The 23511-nt window shown below is 43.2% G+C and overlaps 1 protein-coding gene and 1 long non-coding RNA gene across 3 annotated transcripts in view; one reads left to right on the forward strand and one right to left on the reverse strand.

Annotated features, from left to right (window-relative positions):
• Window positions 1-23511, forward strand: part of CDH20 (cadherin 20) — a 151446-nt gene that overhangs the window by 103810 nt on the left and 24125 nt on the right. For both annotated transcript variants that reach the window (XM_080377811.1, XM_080377812.1), the window contains exons 3-8: window positions 5943-6237; window positions 7911-8030; window positions 11433-11600; window positions 13501-13688; window positions 18320-18573; window positions 22045-22181. In XM_080377811.1, coding sequence (XP_080233937.1) covers window positions 5943-6237; window positions 7911-8030; window positions 11433-11600; window positions 13501-13688; window positions 18320-18573; window positions 22045-22181 — 1162 coding nt within the window. The remainder of the gene's footprint in view (window positions 1-5942; window positions 6238-7910; window positions 8031-11432; window positions 11601-13500; window positions 13689-18319; window positions 18574-22044; window positions 22182-23511) is intronic.
• On the reverse strand, window positions 14576-22149 carry LOC308059891. The gene is made up of 2 exons (XR_013926477.1): window positions 22037-22149; window positions 14576-17264 (listed from the first exon to the last, which is right to left on the reverse strand). It is a non-coding gene; the product is annotated as an uncharacterized lncRNA (long non-coding RNA).

Consider the following 23511-nt stretch of genomic DNA (forward strand, 5'->3'; position numbering starts at 1 on the left):
TGGATCACTTATAACCCAAGAACCTATACATTGGAACAGACATGTGTAAAATTGATCCCTAAGCTTACCCCATCTACTTGGTAGTATTTTGCATTCACTTTTCTGCAGCTCCTTGAGGAACAAGCTGATGAAAATCAGACCAGTGATGTCTGCCATCACAATCTGCCTCACTATAACCATCCTCCTTTGTCTGTTTTCTGTTTTTAAAGATTCTAAATTGTTTAAAGTATTGACCCTGTTATTCAAAGGGTTATGGTCAACACTGAGTTTGCTTCTAGTCTACACCAAGGTAAAGAATATGAAAAAAGCGGGGAGGGGGAGAGTTAGTATGATTAAGTGTTTGAACAATACAGTTAAGACTTAACATGCCTAGAATATCAGATACCACTACAATGTGTGCAGACTACATACAGATTGATGTGAAAATTTAAGTGCTAAGACAGGATGTCAGAAAACAATTATTTCAGATTTCATTGCTTGTTTTGGATGACCAAGGCTCCTGCTTTCCTTCCAAGCTATCCATCTGCAGAAAAAAAAAAAAAAAGAAAAAAAAAAAAAAAGAAAGAAAGAAAAAAAATAATCACATACCCAGAGGCACATTTTGGACTTGTATTTATCATTTTACAACCCCAGGGAGCTAAACTGGGCCCTCAGTCACACCGGTATAAATCAAAATGAATCCATGGGCTTCAAAAGACCTCCTCCTGATCTGTCCCTGCATGACTGACAGCAAGATGTGCTCTCCTTCCTCCCACAGAGGTGGCATTACTAGTGATTGCTGCTAAATGAGACCTCATTAGTCTTCATTCATCTCTGCACCTAGCTTTTCAGCTCTTGATATCTCTATTGATTAAAGAAATTAATATTTGTTTTCATGCAATTCCCAGCTTTAGAACAAGGACCAGGCATACTATTTCACATACTGTGTTTCATCTGAAGTGACTCCAGACATGCACTGTGAGCTGAATTTTAGCTAAAACAAGCACTGGAAGAAACTGACTCTTTTGGTTTAGACTCGATCGCATCATTAGGAGCACAAAAACTTGGCACAGTCAGAGGCACTCTTGAGCTCACGGCGGCTCAGCTCTGCTGAGCGGGGGAAGCAGAGGAGACTGACTCTTCATGGTCTGTGTCCACCACACAAAGGCCAAGCTGCCGTGACTGAGCGCTCTCCAACACCATCTACGCCACGGCTGTGTTAACACAGGGGTGTGCAAGGGCTAATTAACTTGCAAACAGGGCCAATTAGCCCCATGCACTGCTGAGCTGACACGGCTGGATCTCTCTGAAAGCCTCCTAGCTCTGCACTGCTCTGGGTAGATCAGACACCAGGGAACTCTGCTGCCAAAATGGACCTCTAGGGGTCAAACATTTCCTTTCTCCCACCCCTGAACTGGGTGTAGAGCAGCTGGCCACCCGATGGGATGAATGTAGTGGGGGCTGCTTCAGAAGCTGCAGCCCACGGCGATTCGCCGCCCCACCTGCGTTTGTGCTGCCTCTGTCTTAGAGGTCCTTAGGGAAGGGGTCAGCAGGGAATAGACTGTGGGCTGAATTAAGTGTTCTGGCGAGCCAGACATTTTTCAGTCTGAGTCACCACGGGCTGACTCAGAACTAGCCCTGGCAGGCCTGGCGCAGAGCGGGACAGAGGTGCAGGAGGACTCCCAGCCTACTGCTTGCTGCCGGCACCAGCCCCCCGAGCACCCCTGGGTCCCACACCCGGCTGGGCAGAGCCTCTTCCAGCTGACACCACCACCACACCCTGCATCATCCCGCTAGCCAGGCCTGGCTTTTATCCATCTGCTTTCTCCAAGCCCGTGTCAGAAGGAGAAAGAGTGCACAGCATAGATCAAGGTGTATTTACTTCCTATTCTAAAGGCTTCCCATAAGAGATGGGCTCTTCTGATGCTCTTGTGCAGCTGTTTCTGGCAAGCTATGTATGACTGGAGCAACCCATAAGGCACCTTGACTTGAACCATAGGTCCAGGCTAGCCTAATATGATTTTTCAAGGCTGCTATGAAAAATGTACTTTCCTACATAAGTGTAAGGAAAGGTGCAAAGTATCTTCTGGACAGGGAAATGCAAAGAAGCTTCCTGAGCTGAAGTCAGTACAATTTCTGGTTTTCTCCAGTGTTCATGATCCTAATTTAAAGTATTTCAGCTTCAGAGGCTTCCTGGTCCTGTCACAAATAAACATGAGGCTTCAGCTTTCCTGGAGATAGCCACTATTGGCTAATAGGCTAGGGAAACCAAAGCTCTCATGTGTGCTACAGCAGGTAGTTTCCACATTCATCCAGCAGCCTAAACTGTGTCAGTAGTTGAACTGGGGACAGACTTTACCACTTTGCCATGTTGGAAACTCCCTAACCCTGTTTCAAAGGAAAGAGGCATTTGAACCACAGCAGCTGAATGGGTGAATAAAATGCATCCTTTCTACAGACTATCACCGCAGATCAACCACACTCATTCATGCATCCTCACAAAAATCCACTGCAGGTGCTACCTCCCTGGAGGCAGAGAAGGAAGAACACATCAAGGATGGAGTTGCAGCCCAGTAAGTAAAGCTACAAGAGTCCTCCCTTAGATGCCCTCAACAGCACCACTCTCTTCCACATGCCCTTTTGCTGGGAAACGTGTTGTTCAGATGCGGATGTAGCCTCCTTAATCTTTTGTACTATCTTCATCAAAAGAAGCAATCCAGGTTGACACAGTTAACAGTTTCTCAGGAGTTATTAACTTTATTCCTCCCATAGTCCATTGTTTAATATGGAGGAGATGGTACAAATTAATTCCTCCTACTTCTGTGTCAGTCACGTGGCAGCACAATTTATTGCACCACCCATAAAACAGATTCAAATTAAACTGGATCTCCTTTCCAACACAGTGACTTCTATGTACACTCCAAACCGCAGCATCCTGATGTGGGGTTTGGTGTGAGCAATGGTGTGAGCTTCAGTCCCTTCAGACACCAAATTCTTTCAGATTTATTGTAGTCTGGCAGTATTATGTCTTTTATGCTCTTTTTTGCCTTGTCTAGAAAAAGCAGGTTACACAAGAAGCTGCAAAAGTGCTTCTAGCATTTCTTACTGCCTAGCCTTGGTTGAGACCCAATGTTTTTAACAAATCACAGTTAGACAGAGAACTTCTTGTACTCCCAAATTCTTATTAGTGTGCCATGTCCATTCCTTGTTTGCTCCCTACATGACTGTATTCATTCCAAATAGGGCTTTGGAACCCATGAGTCTGATTTAGTATCTTCTTCTAAGTCTTCTGAACTTTCCCCAACACCTTCTGGTATTTTAAAAGATGTTTTCTTCTTTCATTTCTTTTTCTTTTTTTCATTTTTTAACAACTTTTCCTTTTTACTTTTTTACTTTCCTATTTTTCTTTTACTTTTCTTTTTCACTTTTTCTTTTTCTTTGCCTTTGCGTTTTCTTCGACTTTGACTTTGAATTTGACTTTGACTTCTTCTTCTTTCTTTTGCTTTCTTTTTTTCTTATTTAATGAAGACTTGTTGATGTTCCAAACACATTTTCTTCCATCAGGCCCAGCTCTAATTCCCCAAACAGGTCTAACATCTGTATCTGTCTCAGCAGCTGCATTCTCTCACTGACACACTGATGCACTAAAACAAATGCCCAAGAGGTAGCTTTGTGGTTCTGAATCAATTCGGAAAGCTATAATAGTGTCGTCCTTCTGGAAGCATCCTGTTTATTAGCTCCTACAGTGATAATCTCTGAGTTATGGGTGTTTAGGGTAAATAATGATAACCACTGTCTTTTTTTTAAATTAATCACAAGATGGTGTTTTCAGAAGATACACCAGTTTGCAGTCCTGGCGCCTGCATGTGAATTAATACACATGGCAGTCATCTAAATTCAACAGTTTGCCAGTGCCAAATTTATCTGGGCTTGTTCTTCCTCCATTTAGCTGATATATCACCTGAGAGCTGCCAGCATTCCTCCAAAGGACTGATGTCTCTCAGATGCAGTAGCCACTGCAGAGACCAGGGGCAAAGCAATGAAATGACATATCCATGACCCGACACAGCAGTTGTCCAACCTGCACCTTCAGCTCTTGCAGCCACGTTGCAGTGCTGCTGCCCTTGGCCCTCAGTGTCCCAGCAGTCATGAAGAGTCACTGGGCCACCTATGTACAGACCTATCTTCAGGGTGGGACTTGCCATACTAAACCATATTGATCCCACCTCAGCTGAAATTAGTCCTACCCTAAAATCAGGAGTAGGCCCAAGTTTTGTGTAGGTCATGTGCTGCACTCTGAGAGGCTAATAAGGAAAACAGCCTCCAGAGAATGGGCATCTTCCAACCAGACCCTTCACTGGGCAAAATGGTCTTTCAGCTCCCAAGTTGATGGGACCGTGTGCCCTAAAACAACCGAAGAGCTGATTCACTGGCATTAGAGATGCTTTGGTCAGATAAGCCAATTTGTCCACATCCCAATTAAACTTTTTCCTGTGTGGTAAGTTATTGTATAGTTTTTAGTGTGTTTTTAAATAGCTCAGAGGTGAGATGTATTCTTTCTTTCTTGACAGAATAGCCTGTAATCGAGTGCAAGATTCACTTCTGCTTTTCCACACAAATTTCCCATTCGTCTTTAGATTCTTTCTTCAAATACTACCAATCCTGTGTTCATATATTGTTTATCTTTCCAGGATTTTTCTCTCCAGTACAAATGCTTACTTATGTTTGGCCCCATGCTCCAGTTTTTCACGTGCCCTTTGAGCTCACAAAAGCATTAAACACAAGCTTAATTCTGACCATATTTCTTAAGTTAATTAGCTCATACATGCATTTTAAAAAGTGCTTAACTGAATCCAGCTCACTTTGAACACTTTATTATTATTATTTATCTATTCTTTTTTCGTTTCTCAAAATGACAATCTCACTGGAAAACAGTATTCACACCTGAACCATTCTTGAAAATCCTGTTTTGATTATTGCACCTCAAGCCTATTGCATTCCTGTCTTTTGGGACTGAACCAATGCCATCTCTAGGCATTGGTCTTTACTTTCTATTCCTCAAAAGCATGGAAGTATGAGCATACCATTAAGTATCTTCTTAGTGTGAGTGAAATTAAGTGATTTGTTTGTCTTTTGATAGTCATTCCAGTATTTCATGGGAACCAGGTGTTTAACAGAATGGTAGTCCCCAGGATGATTTGTTTCTCTGTTTTAGATGATAATTAGCACTGCATTTACTTTTCTTCTGTTGCATTCACAGCTATCTGTGGCTGCTCAGAACTAATTAGCAGTCATGCAATAAATCCGTTTGCTAATTCCCTAGAAAATCTGGGATGCCTCTCATCTCTACAGCCTGCCACAGACACAATCAAATGTTCCTCACTGCTTACATTACCTACCAGTCCACAATAATTCTTTCCTGAAGATGTAAAGAATCCAGCCTAATTTTATTGGCAAAATTTTCATAGAAAAAAAAGTAAGTGATTTCTGAATCATTACAATTACTGAGTAGCTCTCCCACTCTGCTTTCCCATTGATCCCAGACAGATCTGCCTTATCTGCCTTGACATTATGCTATCCCTGGAATATCTGACTCCTCTTAAGCCACGCAAGCCTGGCAGTGAGTCCTTCTCAACAGCCATTGCAACCAGGCAAAAGATAATTGCTGTGTTGAGTGAGATTTCAAGAAGGCACAGAGCCTAGTCCTGTTTGGGTTGTTTCTGCCTTTTTCTTCTGGCACAGCTGTGGGTGCTGAAATGGGAAGAAAGGAGAGGGTTCTTAATTGCAACTCTGTGATACAGACTTTACTGGGTATTTGCCTCTTTCAGCAAAACAAGTTCATTAAAATCAGCTTGTGCGCCCCAACAGTAAGACCAAAATCCTCAGGATGCTCATGTGCTTAGTGCTTCTCAGAAGCTGCTTGTCCAGCTCGTGGTCTAATTGAATCCTGTTCCTTTCTACAGCTCCACTCTGACATGGACAGGGGAGACGGTTCAATCAAATACATCCTTTCAGGAGAGGGAGCTGGCATTGTGTTTACAATCGATGACACGACGGGGGACATTCATGCCATTCAGCGACTGGACCGGGAAGAACGATCACAGTACACCCTCAGAGCACAGGCCCTGGACAGGCGAACTGGCCGGCCGATGGAGCCAGAGTCAGAGTTCATCATCAAAATCCAAGACATCAATGACAATGAACCCAAGTTCCTGGATGGACCTTACGTAGCCTCTGTTCCAGAAATGTCACCTGTGGGTAAGGCAGATTTTGTGGACTCTTTTCCCCCTATAAGCAAATCAGAGATGGTCACCGAAACAAAAATTTCCTGACTCCTTGGACTCAGCTTTTGCCCCTTGCGCAGGAGCTGCAGGACAGGAGAGCTTTCCCCGGGGTGCTTTGCTGCAGAAGGGGAATCCGAGGCTCTATACCACCATCATCTGGCCCCCTCTGAAAGGAAACATGCCAAGTGAAGCAGGAGAGCTGAAGATGCCATCCACCGACTTGCAGTAATGCAGTGCCCCTTTTCCCCTGCCATCAGACGGTAGCAATAGTAATGACCATTAGACAACCACCACCATCCAGAAAATAAGACATTTTAGGAACCTCTTCTAGTTCACACTGAGAGCTGAGATACTGTCCAGGAGCCCTTGAAGTCATGGAGACATGACAACAATTATTAGCAGCTTCTGTCCTTCCAATCTGTGTAAGCCTGCGCTAAACACATTTCAGTGGATCCCAAGCTTCTGGTACTGTTTGCTCTCGGCTTTTGTAGAATGGGATCATGTCAAAGATAGTCCTGTTATTGCAGTGCAGAAGACAAACAGCAGCCTTTCTACCTACACAAGTCAGGAGAAACCACTGCCACATAACAAATCCAACAGTCACATAAAATACGGGTTTTCTGGCCTGTTTTCTCTCTTTTGGAGTTGCTTATTGCTCTGTGGCTCTGTGACATCACTGCAGAGATAACAATACCACATAAATCTCATGCCCTAAAGTTACAGATACGCTTCAGCTTCTCATTCTTCAGTATTATGATGACATAAAGCTAGAGACAAGCATCTAATACAAAAGTTCCATTCAGAAATAAACTTTCTAATGGTAACAGCTAGCTTGAATTCAGATTTTTTTTCCAGTGCTATCTAGTAATGCTGGATTTGTTTCTAACACAAAACATTACGTAGTAGGCTAAATACATTCATAAAGGCATTGTCTGACATTTTAAGGAGTCAAAACTCACATATATTTCAAACAGTTATGCCTTACCTTCTCCTTGTTCCTGATAAATTACATCACCTGCAAGTCATTATTAGCTTCAGAGGAAGCAGACCTTGAAAAACAATTGAAGATATATCTATGCATCTGCGTGCATTCCAAAAGGCACTTCAGCAGGGTGGCACTTCCTTAAGGCCATACAATGCAAACTGCAAGCCCACAGAGAGATTATCTCAGAGATACATCCCTTCACACTCACTTTTTGTGTACAATTTCCATCCCTTAGTCAACATTCAGCATCCATGGGCCCGCTACAGCAGTTTGTGATTTATGTCAGCATAGCTATAGATCTTGTTCAAGCTGCCTTTCAATAACATTTAAAATCAAGGGGGAAAGAAGCAAGCAGTATATAACTAGCAGCTCTCTGCAAACCATAATGAAGTACTGTTAGATCAGCAATTCTGTAACTGTGGTCCATAGAGTACTTGCTCTTTTATATCTTCTTATGGATGCATGATGAATTTATGCCCATTAATTCCTTTAGTGCTAATGAGACACAAGTATGAGCAGTAAGTACAAGCATTATGAGTGTCAAATGAAGAAGTTCAGTGTTGAAAAGCTCTTGTTAAGCATTTCAATTTATTTTAAGCTGTGTACTTTTCATGTCAGCTCTTTATCCCACAAGGTCTTTCCTGATGGGTTTTTTTTGTCAGGCACCTCTGTTATCCAGGTGACAGCGACAGATGCCGATGACCCAACCTATGGGAACAGTGCAAGAGTAGTGTACAGTATTCTCCAAGGACAACCGTATTTCTCTGTGGACTCTCGGACAGGTATGTTATTTCATCAGGGAATAAGGTAGTGTGAATACCAAAAGAAAAAGTTTCAAGCAGAAAGAAAAGGCAGTGAGTGCATCATGGCTGTGGTCAGAGAAACATATTTCTATGGCTTGGAGCCAAGATAGTGCTGCACTGTGCAAAGGCTAAAGCAAGGCTGTAGTAATAAGCTCCAGAAGAAGGACACGCATTCTGCAGTGATACATTAATCTGAATGACCATATTCTTCAGCTCAGGAGCTAGGTGTGTTTGGTGCTGTAAATATTAGCTTCTGTCATTTTAACAGTGTCTTCAGCAGATCTAGTTGGTAACAAGGCTTAGTGGAAAAAAATCTACGAACCAACCAGGACTGGAAAGTACAAGCTAAAGGATGTAGTTATCCAGAGCAGTTTTACCGAAGGGTGTTCTTAGTAACCTTAAATTTATCTGCAGGACACCCTCTCTATTTTGCTTGCTTTCTCTCTTTTTCTGTGAATATCCAAGGTCTATATCCAAAGGAGGAATCTGACAGGTTTTGACAGTTTCTAAAGGGCATCTGTAGTGCTAAGGTCAGAAACCCATGAGATGATAGTCACTGCTGAGCCCTAGGGAATGAAAAACACTGCATAATCTACTTCTGAAAGCTAGCGCTTTATGGAGTAGGTGCTCTAGCCAAAGTTCTATGTGGCATGTTATTTCCTCAGCTCTTTACAATATAAATAAAATAGTAATGTTCATTTTGTAATCAGGTGATCAACCACACACAAATAAGGACATAGTCATAGATTTGCTAAGTACTGAATGATTTCTAGGAAAGCAAAGCAGCAATATCCAGGGTCAGATCCAGTACAGATTTAACCGCTAGAGTGCAATTTAGACAAAAGAGAGGCCCTTAAGTCCAAAATCATGAACTTGATTGGTATTTAAACCCAGAAACAGTCTTTTTCTCCGCTTAGTAATTTCCCAGTCACTTAGAACTGCAGCTCTGGATGTGACTAGAGCTGCCCCATCCTTTACACGTAGGCAACAGGACACCGGTTTAGGCTGAGTGCAGTTGTGAGCTGGGAACCATTTCCCCATCAAGGCACAGGACTCTCACCGGCTTCCCCAGTGCAAACCCACCTGCAGGACTTGGTAACCCACAAAATGCAATTGCAGCTCTCACGTTCTTCTAAAACAGAGCTAGAGCATAAACTGTCACCAGCTCCTTTATATCAATGAGTAGTGATTAAAGCACACAATAGCAGCCAACCCATTTCAATACATTCATCTGCTAGAAGCATTTGGAGTCCCTGTCCTTCACCTCCCGACACAACTTCTTGGTTCCAGAAGCGTGCTCCCATTCCTGTTCTGTCACTGGCCTCACAGGTGCTGAACAAATGTATATGTGAAGACACAGCTTCAAAGGAAAGCCGAGAGCCTCCTTCCCGTTTTTTTCCAGAATACTTTTACAGCCTGTTCATTATCATATTCCCCTAGAAGGTAAAAAACCATGGATTTAAATCTCCTCAGGCAGAGCAGACAAAGGCCCCGGAGTCTCCCACTTCCCAAGAAACCATCTGTCTGTTACAGAGAAGAAAGGGCATCACCTCTCCTCTTTACTACTGTTTTAAGAGTGCAAACTTGATTCAGTTTGGTGAAAGAAAGGGTACCAGCGTGTTTATTTTGGAAGGTCTGAGAAACTGAGCCTTTCCTATAGCCCTAGGGAATGTTTTAAGGTTCATCACTATCCTCAGCATTTCTTTGCTGACCAGTTGTGTGCAGCAGCAGCAGAGTCTCCCTGCTGAGAGTGGCTGGTCCTCTGGGTCTTGTCTGGAGGAGCATGAACCCCAGCTTGGCTCTGAGTTCTGGTGTCCTGGACTGGCCCCCTCTAGGGACAAGGGGCCCCAGACATAGGCATGACAAAGCCTGGCTTTTTGGCACCGATGTCTTTTTTTAGATCTAGCCTGTTCTGTATTAAGGACAAGCTGAGAGTGGAAATTCCCTACAAAGTATTTGCACATGGAAAAAAAAAAAGCTTCCCAAAATACTAAGCATTTTTATACCTTATTTATATCCATGGGAGTTGAGGAGCTACAGCACTTCATGGGAGTCACTCAGCTTTGCAGGATGAGACTCTTCAAGACTCCATGTAGCAAGACTAAAATAGCACGCTGTGAGGTGTTCAGTACTGGTCACTATTTCTTCCCTTCTACATGCAGTGATAATTGCCAATGCAATATCTTTTTACTGCTTTTTTATTAAACACATACATTGTCTTTCTGCTAAAAATGAAGACTAAATGCATATCACTCAAGTTAATGGTGTCCTGATGCGCAAGTATGTTGAGCCATGTGGCTGGGGTGGTGCCGGGGACTGACAGGTCTTTGCCCCCACACCGGAGGGCACCCCAGATGTGTCACAGCCCGTGTCTGGCGAGGGCCGTTAGTGCCCTGCGAGGTGTCCCCTGGCAGTACAACCCCTGGCAGTACGTCCCTGGGCTGTCACCAGCCGCTGCCGCTGTCCCGCGGCGGGACCCCGGTTGGTGCCAAGCGGCCAGGGGCGGGCAGGGGCGGGTGGCACTGGGGGAACCGGGGGTTTGACAGCCCCGAAACCCGTCCTGGCAGACAGACACGGGGAAGGGCAGGGGGCAGCCGGGTGAAAAGGAAAGGGGTGCGTTCCCCAGCAGACATGAGGCTCAAGGGAAGGGGAGGCGAGAGGCCGGGCCGAGGCGAGGCCAGCGCGGCCGGCGGGACCCCCCGCCCCGCCGCGTCCCCAGCGGCAGCGGCCCGGCCGCCTGGCCCGGCTCCATACGAGAAGTGCTGCTGCCACCTCATGTTCTCTCGCAGTAGTGTTGCCCTGAAGGCCAGGGAGGCTGGGCAGGGTGCGGGGAGCAGGGTGGCAGCCCCCCACCCCGCTCCCGACCCCGCCGTGTCTCCCCGCACTCCGCTCTCGCAGCCCCGGCGCGGTCCCCCAGGGGCCCCGGCAAGGCCCGGGCCGGTACGCCAGGCTGCCTCCAGCGCTGGTGTGCAGGGACACTGGAAAATTCCGCAGTGTGTCTTCTAACCACACACATCGCTTCCACTTTTCTGCAGACATCATTATCCTGAGCAGGGCCTTCAGTCAGCACAGCACACTCTGCTCCCGGAAAGCTTTCCCGGCTCCCGCGGAAGGCAATGTATTCATGCTGAGCAGCCAGCCTGCCCCAGAGCTGATGCATTTTAACTGGGCGGCTTTAAAATTCACACCTTCTGTTAACCTAGATCTAATGTGGGGGAGTTTTGCTCTGCTAGGAAAGGTGAGACTGAATGCAGAGTCTTGGTCTCTTTCCTGACATAAGGAATACCGTGCAGGAGCAAGAGCACGCCACCTTGTTTGTATACTCTTTAACTGCCATTTCTTTTGTTCCAAAAACCCCTTTCCCCCCCTCCTCAATCTCAGGCTTAATTAGAACAGCTCTAATGAACATGGACAGAGAAGCAAAAGAATACTATGAAGTGATTATCCAGGCCAAGGATATGGGTGGACAGATGGGAGGATTAGCTGGAACAACCACAGTTAACATCACCCTCTCTGATGTCAACGACAATCCACCCAGATTCCCACAGAGTGAGTACCCGCCGCGCCAGGACGGGGGAAAGGGGGTGGCTGAGTGGCACGGCTGCTGTTCGCTCTCCTTACAGACATTTTCAAAGTCAGGATAGTGACTATTCAAGATGGGCAGAATTTCAGATTGATTGAAGGAGCTTTTCTTCAGAAAAATGTCGAAACGGAGCAGTCACCACCTTGTCTTTCAGTAAAGGTTTCTGACCTCCAAAATCATCAAAGCCAACTCTCTTTTGGAGGGTGGGAAATTAATTTACAGGAAAAGGAAAGGAGGAGAGCTTTTGTGTTCCTAGACTGCTCGTGGCCGTTGCCTTTGGCTGCTAATTGCTGCCCTGATTCTCTTTTCATCCAGTCTCCAAAAGGATGTCTGTCAGATCAGGGACATGTGGCAGTGCTGGAAGTTGAAAGGTAATTCATTCATTCAACACCCCAGCCGGGCCACCGCAGGTCTGGTAGCTGTGCTGCTCGTGTAGAGTGCGTTACCATACAGGCTGCTCTCCAGGAAAGGCTCATATAAACCATGTCGACAGTTAAACACTAAGATACGTAACAGCCACAGTTAACAGAACGTAAAAATAGGCAACTCCACTCTCATCAGAAATGTTACTTTGTATTTACAAAAGTGAATCTCAAAGCAAAATTTTCTAAAATTTGTTCCTTCTTTTTAAAATTCTTTTGGATCAAACTTACCTACGTAATTCTGTATTACTGTTAAAAATTAAAAAGAAACTTTTCAGGTTTGATTGAACGAGATATTTCAAGATATACCTGTTTTTTTTCTCTTTTTTTTTTTTTTTTTTCTCTTTTTTTTAAAAGAAAGCTTGTTCATTTGGTGGTATAGATCATATAGTCATTTTGGTTTTGCCATTTTTCTCATCTACCTCAGAAATGAAAACTCCAGCAGTTCTTTTTGTTGCTGGTTTTTCTCCTCCATCTGTTTCTGCATATCGCACTGCTAAATCAAAGGATTTCTCTAAGGTCAGCAAGGAGCCTCAACTTCCAGTTTTCTTCTTCTGTCAGAGAAACTTGTTGAATGCACCATTACCAATCCTGTTTTGAAAGTGGCATGAATTGTAACTTTGATATCAAACTCTTGATTAAGAAGAATGAGGATAGATCAAACCCCATCCTTGGTGTTCTTCTGCCTCAAATAAAGCTCCATAGTTGGTGGAGTCAACAGAGAGAGTGCAGCAAGGAAGGTTTGAACACGAAGTACGATGGCAGAGAAGTAATACAAGAGAAGATACAACATTTATATTTTTAAAACACACTTTTAAAATAGCAGCTCTATTTTTCCCCAGCCTTGCTGCTAAGCAAATCATTGATCCACCAAATGTGCTCAAGACAGGGTTTGTTGGGAAAGGTGGCATATTTTAGTAGAGTAACTGATAAATCTGGAAGAAACAGGCAAGCTTCTGAGCTCTCAGAGCCTTGTTCAGGGCTGAAAAGAAGTTTGTATGGACTTGAGAAGAGATTTGTGGTGCTCAAAACTTCTGTGTTTATTCCCACCGTACAAACTGATCTAATAAAAGATGCCTGTCCTATTAAATCTGTTTCATATCCTGCTTTATATCATAGCTGCAACAGCACTAGTGTTAATTGCCCTATTTTTCTAGCTGAAGTTCCCATTTTCAGGTATATTGCTGTTTTGAAAAGCACCCATTGAACAAGCCTATCGATATGACAAACACCTAAATAAAACTTTCCCAGGCAATTCGGTTGGGCTGTGGCTTTTAAAAGGGAATCACACCTCTGCTGCGGCTTTGGGGAAGGTACCAGAGACTCTACAGGCTGTGCAGTGTTGTGGCCTGCCCTGATCAGCATTTCGCACTGCTTTGTGGTTTTCGGTTCCTTTTCACAGCCTGTTTTTTGCTCCCTTCTCCTTCTCTACTGCTTGCGCCAGAGCATTATCAGATGAGTGTGCTGGAGTCTGCCCCCATCAGCTCCACTGTGGGCCGCGTGGTTGCTAAAGACCTGGATGAAGGCATTAATGCAGAGATGAAATACAGCCTTGTGGATGGAGATGGACTGGATGTCTTTGATATTAACACTGATCCTAATTACCAAGTTGGCATCATAACTGTAAGAAAGGTAGTAAAGTTTCCTTTTTATAGTAATTTATATGGCTGACAGTGGTGGTTCCATTTTATCTGTGCAATATTCTCTTACGCCTGTAGCAACTTGGTTCCCATTACATGACAGTAGCCCTTTTCCTGCTATAAAACACAATTTCTTTAACATTCATTGCTAAAATATGAAAGCAGACTGCATTCCCAGGAGCAACCTTTAAAAAGTGGGGACAGCATTAGCATAAACATGTATTTTCCCACCAAAGGAATGTTCTGATTCACTATTTATCTATTTAAATATTCTCTGTAGCTTAATTATCCTACAATGCAAGAAATTAGATCAATATTTGCATTTGAACTGTACACATTTTTCACTCCAGTGTCCCACAAACAATAATAAGGCATGCCTTAGAATTATTTATAAACCAATAAAACCTAGGCAGTTTTTTTTTTAATTGCTGCTTGAAGATCCATAAATGCTAATTAGGATAGAAGAAGCTGTCTCTAAAATGGCAGCTGTGAAACTGCTAGTACTCTGTACCACAGGTGATGCAGAAAGGCATAGAGTATTTTCCTTAGACTCCCTGCTATAGGATATTTATTCTACAGTCTTACATAAATGCTGAAGTTCAACTCTGTTTCTAGGTTATGAAATTGTAACTATATTTCTGCCTAAGCATATCTAGTGTACTAATAAGGAAGTATAGTCTCCATTTAAATAGCCTGGGACTAAATTGTGCACTAAAATGGAACAACACATCGGAGAGACTTGACCCTGCAAACCTCCATGCCCTACAGCAAAGCATTTAAGCATGTATTTATAGTCACCTTTCTCCAACTCCTGTTTATGTGCAGTAGTCCCTAAAGTTAAGCATGTTTGCTGGGATGAAATAGATGTTGAATGCAAACTCTAAAATAATTTTTCACTCATTTATTGATGAAAGAAAATAGTTTCATGGGAGTAAATTTTTCAATAAGCTTGACTTTTTCTGTTAGGAATACAGTTTTACTAGAAGTTCATGTATGTCAGGAGAAGGAGTTATAAAAATTTATGTCATCGATCATACCAGGTATGTGTTGGCATCAGGTACATACTGCTCAATCCACCTACTGTATATAAATGTTTGTAAAATTCCATATATGCCTGTAGCTTTTTATAATGTTACTTTTATCAATACACAAATATTGGGAAAGTTGTCCATTGGATCCACTCAAACAAAAAGAAGAAAAACACAATTCAACTGGTGTTTATAGAAAAAGATATCAAAAAGGGGTAGCGGGGAGAGAGAGAGAAAGAATTTCTAAATCCAGACTGAGATCTTCTTTGAAAGAAAGAAAAACTTTCTCTTTCATTTTTCTAGAGCGATTGCCCAGAGAAAATAACTAGCACTTCTGTCATGGGCATCAAAAAGTCAGAATTTACAGTTACAGATAAGACCACCACTTGTGGTCTTGTGGCCACTTATCTTAGCCCATTAATCCCACAAAATTTTGAGCACCCCCAGAAGAGTTATGGCTTCTTCAAAGCTCCTGCCTGTAAGGCTGATCTTTATGCAGGTGAGAGCCCCCACTTCTCCTTGCCTTAGCCTTCACGCTGCCCGTAGCGGGCAGGGTGGTGGGTTACCCAGTGTCACTGAGCCTGCCCGCTCAGGCACAGCGGCCCTTGCCATATGCCTCCTGCATGGCACACCCCTCGGTGCCTGCCTCAGCACTGGGGGAAGGAGGGTGAGGGCAAGGCGAGGTTTCCATGGGTTGCTTCTCCTCTTGGTTGTGTTTTGCAGCATGTTTGGTTTGCAGGAGAAGGCAACCTGCTTGCTGTCCCCATGGGACCAGTGTTGGAAAGAGGTTTGAATGTACCTGTGGAAGCCAGATCTGATGAGGGGGGCAGCAGTGCTGAGGCGCTGGCAATGAGAGGATGAGGAGGGAAAGCCACCGCTGACAATGAAGGAGTCCAAGGCAAACTGAGGGGTCATCAAAAATGTGATGGCCTAGCACACTTGCTTGAATTTTCTCATTTTTCTAACTTGATCATTCTAGGTGATTATGTCTTTTCATAACATAGTTCAGTTTTATAGCTATTAAGTGTTTCTGTGATTTAACTGCCTTTTTTATAACTTAGCTTTTTAGTGTACATGCAATGTTTCTCATGCAGTTTTTTTCACACAAGAAACCATGAAATGTAATGGCCTCTTTCTTATTATATGTTTAGGCAGCTTTGCATTGCACATTCCTTGCCAGATGGACAATAAGTGTTGTTTGGTCATGTGAACATATTTTATTGCTGTTTTACAATGCATAAATATGCAACTGGTAGACCATAATGACTCTGTAATATGTTTGTAGATCTAGCTAAATTCTTGCTGGCAAGTGCTATGCCTGCAGCCATCACTGATTTCCCAGGTGGAACTAAGGGCAGCAGGAGCAAGTTTCAAATCATCTGTTTGTACCTGCTGCCACAGGTTGCACAGTTCATACTGTACCACTGCACAGCATCTCCAGTGACAGTGGACATTCATCTCCCCGGTACAAGAAAACCAGTTCCTCTTCCAAGATTCATTCCTCAGCCCCATGTACTAAATGCTGAGTGAGTTTTAGTTTTATAATCCCAAGAAGTCCAGTCTTTCATCAGACATTCCTATGCAGCACATCAGTACTGGTAATTTTACCACGGCAGCGTGAGCTTTTGTATGTCACTGCAGTTTCCACATTTGACAAAAGAAGCTCTTGTGGCAGTAGTCAAGTACTGAAGCCTCCACTGAATTCAGGGGTTGTTTTGAGGCCCATGGCATATACTCCTGCCATGACTGAGTGTGAAACTTTGGCTGATGATGCTTAAACTAATACAAATTTGGCTGCAGAATTGGCCGGCTGCACTATTGAGCAGGGCAGAGAAGAGAGGGGTTATGACTGGCCAAGGACGACTTCACTGCTATAGTAATGATCTTTGTACCTTTGACTTCCAGTTGCGTTGACATCCTCCTCCTCTATTTTCCTGCCCATCTCCTTGCCTCCATCTGGTGGTAGGGCTTCAAAAAGAAAGAGTTGAATAGGAAAAGCAAAGGTGTTGGGTGGGAAGAGCAGTGATCTTACCATAGTCCGAATGAACTGAGGCTGTGCGTGGCAGTCCATGCATGATGTTCAAATCCCCACATACGAGTAAAGCCACCTGCTTTGAAAGCCATTCATGTAACAAAAAGGAATGTGTCCCACTGGGAAACCCTAAGAACTGGGCCATTTCTTTCCTGGTAGAAATTTTGTCTTCTTCAGGATCTATGCCAGCTAAGGGGATCCAGTTGTGCTGGTTTTCAGCGTTAAAACTCCCCAGAATATAAAAATAAAGGGTTGTGACCATTTAACTACAGCAGGATTGCTTGTAACTTCTAACTGCAACTTGGGAAGTCTGACTGTGTCCTCCAAAGGTGTACTTCATCTGGCAAAATATTTTTATATATTTTGGCCTGATCCTTCCGTAGTGTCAGTCTGGTTTATCAGATGCTTTTAGTCATCTCTTATCAGGACTGGTAAATTGCACATTAAATATGGAATTCTCCATTTAGTTCCAAGCAGGTTTTGGAGAGGCCTTATGTTCTTCAGGGATCTGTGAAAAGAAGAGGGAAGAGAGGTGAAAAATTTTTTTATTGAGAGGTTCAGTGTCAGCATTAATTATTTCTATACACATGTTCATCAAATAAGTCCTTTTATCTAGATAGGAAATCAATTTCATGAAACTAGTAATAGAGAAAGCTGTCCCCCCTTTATCCATTATCTCAAGACAGAAAAGAAAGGAAAAAAAGACCCATTCCCACTCCCTGTTTCAAATAATACTTGAGTATTTCGTACAAAGTGGAAGGGCTTCCACAGGAACAGGTCAGGGGGATCTCATAATGCTCTGAAATTACATTATTCTCTGGGCAGGCAGGAGATTCAAACCCTAACACTCAGTGCACCTGGATTGTGAACCTGTGTTTAGGACATTTACTAAGAGGAGGTGAAAAAACCCACTTCTAGGAAGGATGAATTACTGATAAAAAGTGGAACGGGATCCCACAAGAGAGGTTGACCGTGTCCCCTGCTTCCACTAGAGCCCTTTAGCAGCTTGGCAGTCAGGGCTCTCTTGAGATGAAACTGATCTCTGGGAGAAAAGAAGATGCTGACTAGGACCTCCACCTCATGTGTGAGCATCCTTGTCCGTGCCACTGCACCCATTTTTGAGGAACCGACTCTGTATCTTTACCTTATTTTCAGGTGCTCCCATACTGTCTGTTTCACCTGTAGAAGTCTTCCTCAGAGTGGCTTAAAGCATGCTGTGTTAATCACAACATAATGGTGGTGTGGCCACTTTTATTTTCATTTCATCAGGAAGAATGAATTAATATGTATTCTAAAGTGATCTGCAAATATTTCTCCTAGCTTTTTCAGTTCAACTATCAAAAAAAAAAAAGTAGATGGTGCCATTTCTAATGCTACTGTCACTCAATGCTTTGTCTCCATCTGTAAATATTTTCATTCATTACCCTTATGATAAAAGTCATAGTAAAAGTTCATTTTAAAAAAAGAAGTATCGGTTTATATTAGAGGACATCTTTTACTTTGGAAAATTGCAATTATATGGCTTAAATCATATGGCTCAGTGTGCCTAATGCTTCTCTTCAGCCTTTAAGTTTTGAGAGCAAGAAAAGCTACACGTTGAAAGTAGAGGGTGCCAACCCCCACCTGGAAATGCGGTTCCTGAACCTGGGTCCCTTCCGCGACACCACCACCGTCCACATCAGCGTGGAAGATGTGGACGAACCTCCTGTGTTCGAGCCCAGCTTCTACTTTGTGGAAGTGCCCGAGGATGTGGAGATTGGAACCACCATACAGATCATTTCTGCCAAGGACCCAGATGTGACCAACAACTCCATCAGGTCTGTCATTTCTTTGTCTGCTCCCCCACTAGCGCTCCCTGGTACGGGTTGCTGGGGCAGTGATGGGGCTGAAACAGCGCAGGTGGGAGAGACTTTCTCTTTTCAGCCAGTAGAAGTCATCAGTGGGTTCAGTCAAACCACATCCCACACATAGAGGGGCTCTGCTATGACTGTCAAAACAGTGCAGGAGCTCATCCTCACCTTTTCTGTGGTATAAGGAACATCTGCATCTAGCATAACAATGAACTGGTCAGGCATGCCCTGATAGCATACATTTTTTAAAAAAACAACAGACTCTTGTGTCTTTGCTGGCACAAAACCTGACAGCATCACGGAGAATCGGCTGCCATACCAAGAGGAAGGTAGTCAACTCGCTTCTCCTTTCTCCCCCTTCTCTTTCAAAGCCTACCTTTGTCAACAGCTCAAACACACAGCTACTTTTGGAGTAGATTGAATGCATACTAATAAATATTCATGAACCACTAAATGATATAGTGTCTGGTCAAAGCTGCAGAGCTAGATACTCCCATGAGGAGTTAAGAAAGGTAAAGGTGTATTTACAGCCCTGGGAGCTTCGTAGCTGCAACTCAGCAAGGAGCCAAAAGAGCAGATTTGTGTGATCACAGTGCTCTTTTCCATAGTGGCTGCCAAGTCAGCCCAGTTTATCAGAGAGGACTGTTTTTCTCCAAGGCCAGCCCACATACTAATTTTCACAACCTGCAGAAGCTCCAAGTGACTGCAAGTTAATAATCCCGGCAGGCTGGCTGCTTCTTTCATCTGAGAAATGCTTTGGGTGCTGAGCTTCTGTTTGCCAAGCCTCGTGTCAGTCCAGCTTCTGAATTATCTACGTTTGGGAACAGCCCTGGGAAATACAGGAGGGAGTTGAAACATTGAGTATTTGGAGGTTTTAAAGGAAATGAAATCTATATATGAGCAACTCTGTGGGCTTCAGCCAAGAGATCCGAGCAGACACAGTCTGTTCTTCTTAATGATATTGCTTTCTGTGTTGCTGCTCTAATTATTTTTTTCATCTCTGCTACCTTAATATACCTATCTTTTCTACCTACATTATAAGGTTATCATACTTCTCATGACATTGTCTCAAATTCTTCAATAAAACTAAGTATTATACTGTCTGCATCAGAATTTCATTACCCTAAACTCTTTTTCACTTGCATCCTATTTTGCTGATTACTGTCTAGCATTATCCAAACACTGCAGTGCAAACAGCTTTGTGCTAATCTGCTTAAAATAGTATAAGAATAATTCTGCAGACTATCAGAGGGTAGAAGTGTTCATTGTTATTTTTAATGAGGTTTTTCTTAGTTTTCTTCAGAGCTTTCTAGTGACTACCCTTGATGAAACAGCACTCTATAAAACACAGAATGCATCACCAAAGGTACATTAAAAAGTTGCAAATACACAGAAAATCCTTTGTAACTCTGTTCCTTTCCAACTTTCTTCCTCTTTTTTCTCTTGTCTTCCTTCCCACCTTCCTTTCTTCCATCCCTCCTTCCCTCCTTCCTCCCACACACCTAATACATACAAATGCAAATGACTGGGTAGAAGAAAGGAAAAAAAAGAATAAATACCATTTGTAATGCTATCTAAAATGCAGATGTTGAGAATTGGTTCTCCTTGCCTCTCACGCAGCCTCCTCTATCCATGCCAACTCTGTGCAGTATCAGTCTGGCAATGTTTTAGGCTTGCTCTGAGTTCACTTTGCACAGGGCAAGGCAAGATAAGAAAACTAAAATCCCAGATGCATATTTTGTTACACAAGCTGAAATCCACCTGAAATTAAAACTGTGACCATTTTTTCAAGTAGGAAAAACCTAGGACACATTTCAGAAGAGCTCACTAAACACGGGGGAACTCTCAAATCTTCATTTTCCCAGCATCCAGTACCTGGTCTCCCAGCCTGTGAAATTCTGATGGCTGGAAATACGCCGTGATTGTTGTTAAGTGATTCAGGAAGATTACCTAGAGTACAGTGGAAATGAGTGTGAAGGAGCAGGTATCATTAACAGGAGAACTTACATGGAGAATTCAGACAAAGACTTCACGTGTGCCTCTTGACACCAGTGATTAATAGTGCACCACTAATCACAAGGCCATATTAAATTTCAGATACTCATTGGCTTTAAACTGTCAGATAGAAATTCTTTTTATAGCCCTCATACAAGATTAATTATTATAGCAAAATATACCAACACTTGTACCTATTTCCTAAATAAATTAAATGCCTCAGATATCTCTTTATTTAAGAAAAGATGGGAAGGACTGGGAAGGAAAGGAATGCAAACCCGCTATCCTACCCTTTTTGATTTTTCTGAAAAAAAGTGTAAAAGAGTTTCCCAACAGTAAAGCTCAATAGTATTTTATATCCCAGTTTAGTAAGTACCTATATAAAGATCAGGCTGGCATGCTTGTTCCAGTGAATGCATTTGTGCTGAAAGGAGAAAATTCAGAAGAAAAGATCTGTTCAGCATCCGTTATGACTAATGCTTTCAATTCCCGTCAGCTTCGAAGAAAGAACCAACAAAAATGGAAGTAAGTCTGGGCTCTGTTCTAGGCTGTGGCATTTACCTAGGTGTATGTGTAGCTTTTGCCAAATAATGTCTTACCACATTAACATAGTTAGCTAGGAAAACAATTTATACAAACTGCTGTTAAGAGCAAAGGTATTGAGTATTTTACACACCTTGCAAAACAGTCCCTCTGACCAAGTACAGCATGACACCTGTCAATCAGCTGCCTTCCTGCTGGAATTTTCTAGCCTGCAGGTACCACCACACTCTCCTGCTTTCACATGCAAGGAGCTTGCTCACAGCATTAAACTGGCATGATATTGGCCAGGCAGGTTCAGTAATTATGATCAATCAGCTTCACAGAGGGAGCTGTTTTTCTGGCTGGCTGATAAGAGAAAGCCACTCATCATCCCCCTTGCACTGACGTGGCTCAATCAGTAGGGTGATCCAAGATGCAGGTGGAGTTTATTGCCCTCAGGGAGGAGAGAATACAAAAGCACAGGGAAAGGACCTAGGCACATCAGCCTAGGTGCCCAGAGAACGAACTGATGTAAAGTCATTTTCATCCTGTCTGAATTGTGCCCAAGGAAGGGGCATAATTATTTTGCTTAGAAAAAGAAATCACACTCCTCACTGACAGACTTTCTCTGTAAAGCAGATGTTCTTGTGCTGAGCCGTGGCTTGCTTTGAGGCTTCTCCCTCTAAATCTTCCTGTCTTCCAGCTCCACCCAAGTAGTACTCACTGTTAAATGCCATTAGACATGTAAACTCCTAGTTTTCTGAGCATCTCACTCTGTATCTATGCAAGTCAATGGAGCACATAACTGGGTTGTGGAAGAATGTGGCTCTGCTGTGTATTCTGATTACTCGGGTACTTCATTGGCTATAACACACAGTTTTCACAAGGGTTGCCTAGCATTTTTAATACGTACTTTTGCAGATACTCGATTGACAGGAGCAGTGATCCGGGGCGGTTCTTTTATGTCGACATTACATCAGGAGCACTGATGACTGCAAGACCTCTTGACCGGGAGGACGTTTCTTGGCACAACATCACTGTGCTGGCCATGGAGCTGAGTAAGGAGAAAGCAGACTGTACATAGATTAAAGAGATACAATAGACAAAGCAGCCTGAGAGACCTGAATTCAGTAGTTCACATGTTCTTATGCACTGAGTGGGAAGACTTATTAACTGTATTGTTCTTCTGACATCAACAAGCGAATACTGCATTTTATTTATTTTTCATGCTCCTTTTCACAGGGTGGTGGGAGTAGAGGCTGGCAATTAAATGCAGAGCTCTGCTTTTTCAATTCATTAGTATTCCAAAGATTTATTTAAAACACTTCCTGATGTGTTTCTGCAAGGGTTCTATCCGTTCAGAAGGGCTAGGCAGGTAAAGCAAATGCTGCAAAGGCTGCACAGCTGCCAGAGCTGCCAGTCCTACCTGGGAGGATTGAGTGATGTACGTAATGGTAGGTACCAATGACCCTACACTGCTAGGTCACTACTTGAAATCCGCTCTGGTTCAACAGCAAGTAACTGTAATCACCATCTGCTTGCTGCACAAATAATTTGGGCCGGAGTGCTTTAGAATCTTCTAGTATACTGAACTCATTATGCTTTTTGGGTTTTACAATGAGCTAAAACTCAGCTCACGATTCATCCATGCCAGGTATTTACCGAGGCTATGAGACCAAAGAGATGCTGATCATTTCATAGCATCAGTATGAAAAATCTAGCTGAGTTTGAAATACTAACAGATGTGAGCTTCATAAAGGAGCTTGGGATATATAAGCAAATAAAACAGAAGGTTCACGCAATCTACCTGAAATCTTTTTTGTCCACATAGCTTTTGTTCAGGATCTCAGTTTATCTGCTGAGGGGCAGAAGCTTTGCAGAAGCTTGCTCCAACCACTGAGTCATTCCTCAAGTGTGAGAGAGCTCCCTGCACATCCAGGCTGTACCAGAAATATGGGGCAGTTTGAGAGGAAAAGCGTTTCAGGAAGCTTCTCCAAAATGCAGTCAGCCAGCCTGAAGTTAGCAGAGGGAGCATTTCACAAGAGCCAGGGTGACTCTGCCACATATTTGCAGGCTGTTCTAGCACACAATACCTTTCTGTCCCCTTTTTAGTAATGAGAGGAGTTGGTGACATGGTAGGATCTCACTCCCATCTCTTTTGCTGCTAGTTTTCTTATCAGCCACCAATATCCATTGCAGTGCCATGTAAATCCACGTACACACGTGAGTCTGTAAAAGCTGCCCCTGTGTAGCAGCGCTCGAGGGTGAGAGCAATATGAAAGCATGTCTCCCTTTGACTCATCCTCCATCAAACCTCTGTACATGTGCAGCACAATATTTTAATTCAGTGAATATTTTCGAAAATGTTATAGTTGTGCACTCCACAAT

Source organism: Falco punctatus (genome assembly GCF_963210335.1).
Source record: "Falco punctatus genome assembly, chromosome: 3".
NCBI lineage: Eukaryota > Metazoa > Chordata > Aves > Falconiformes > Falconidae > Falco > Falco punctatus.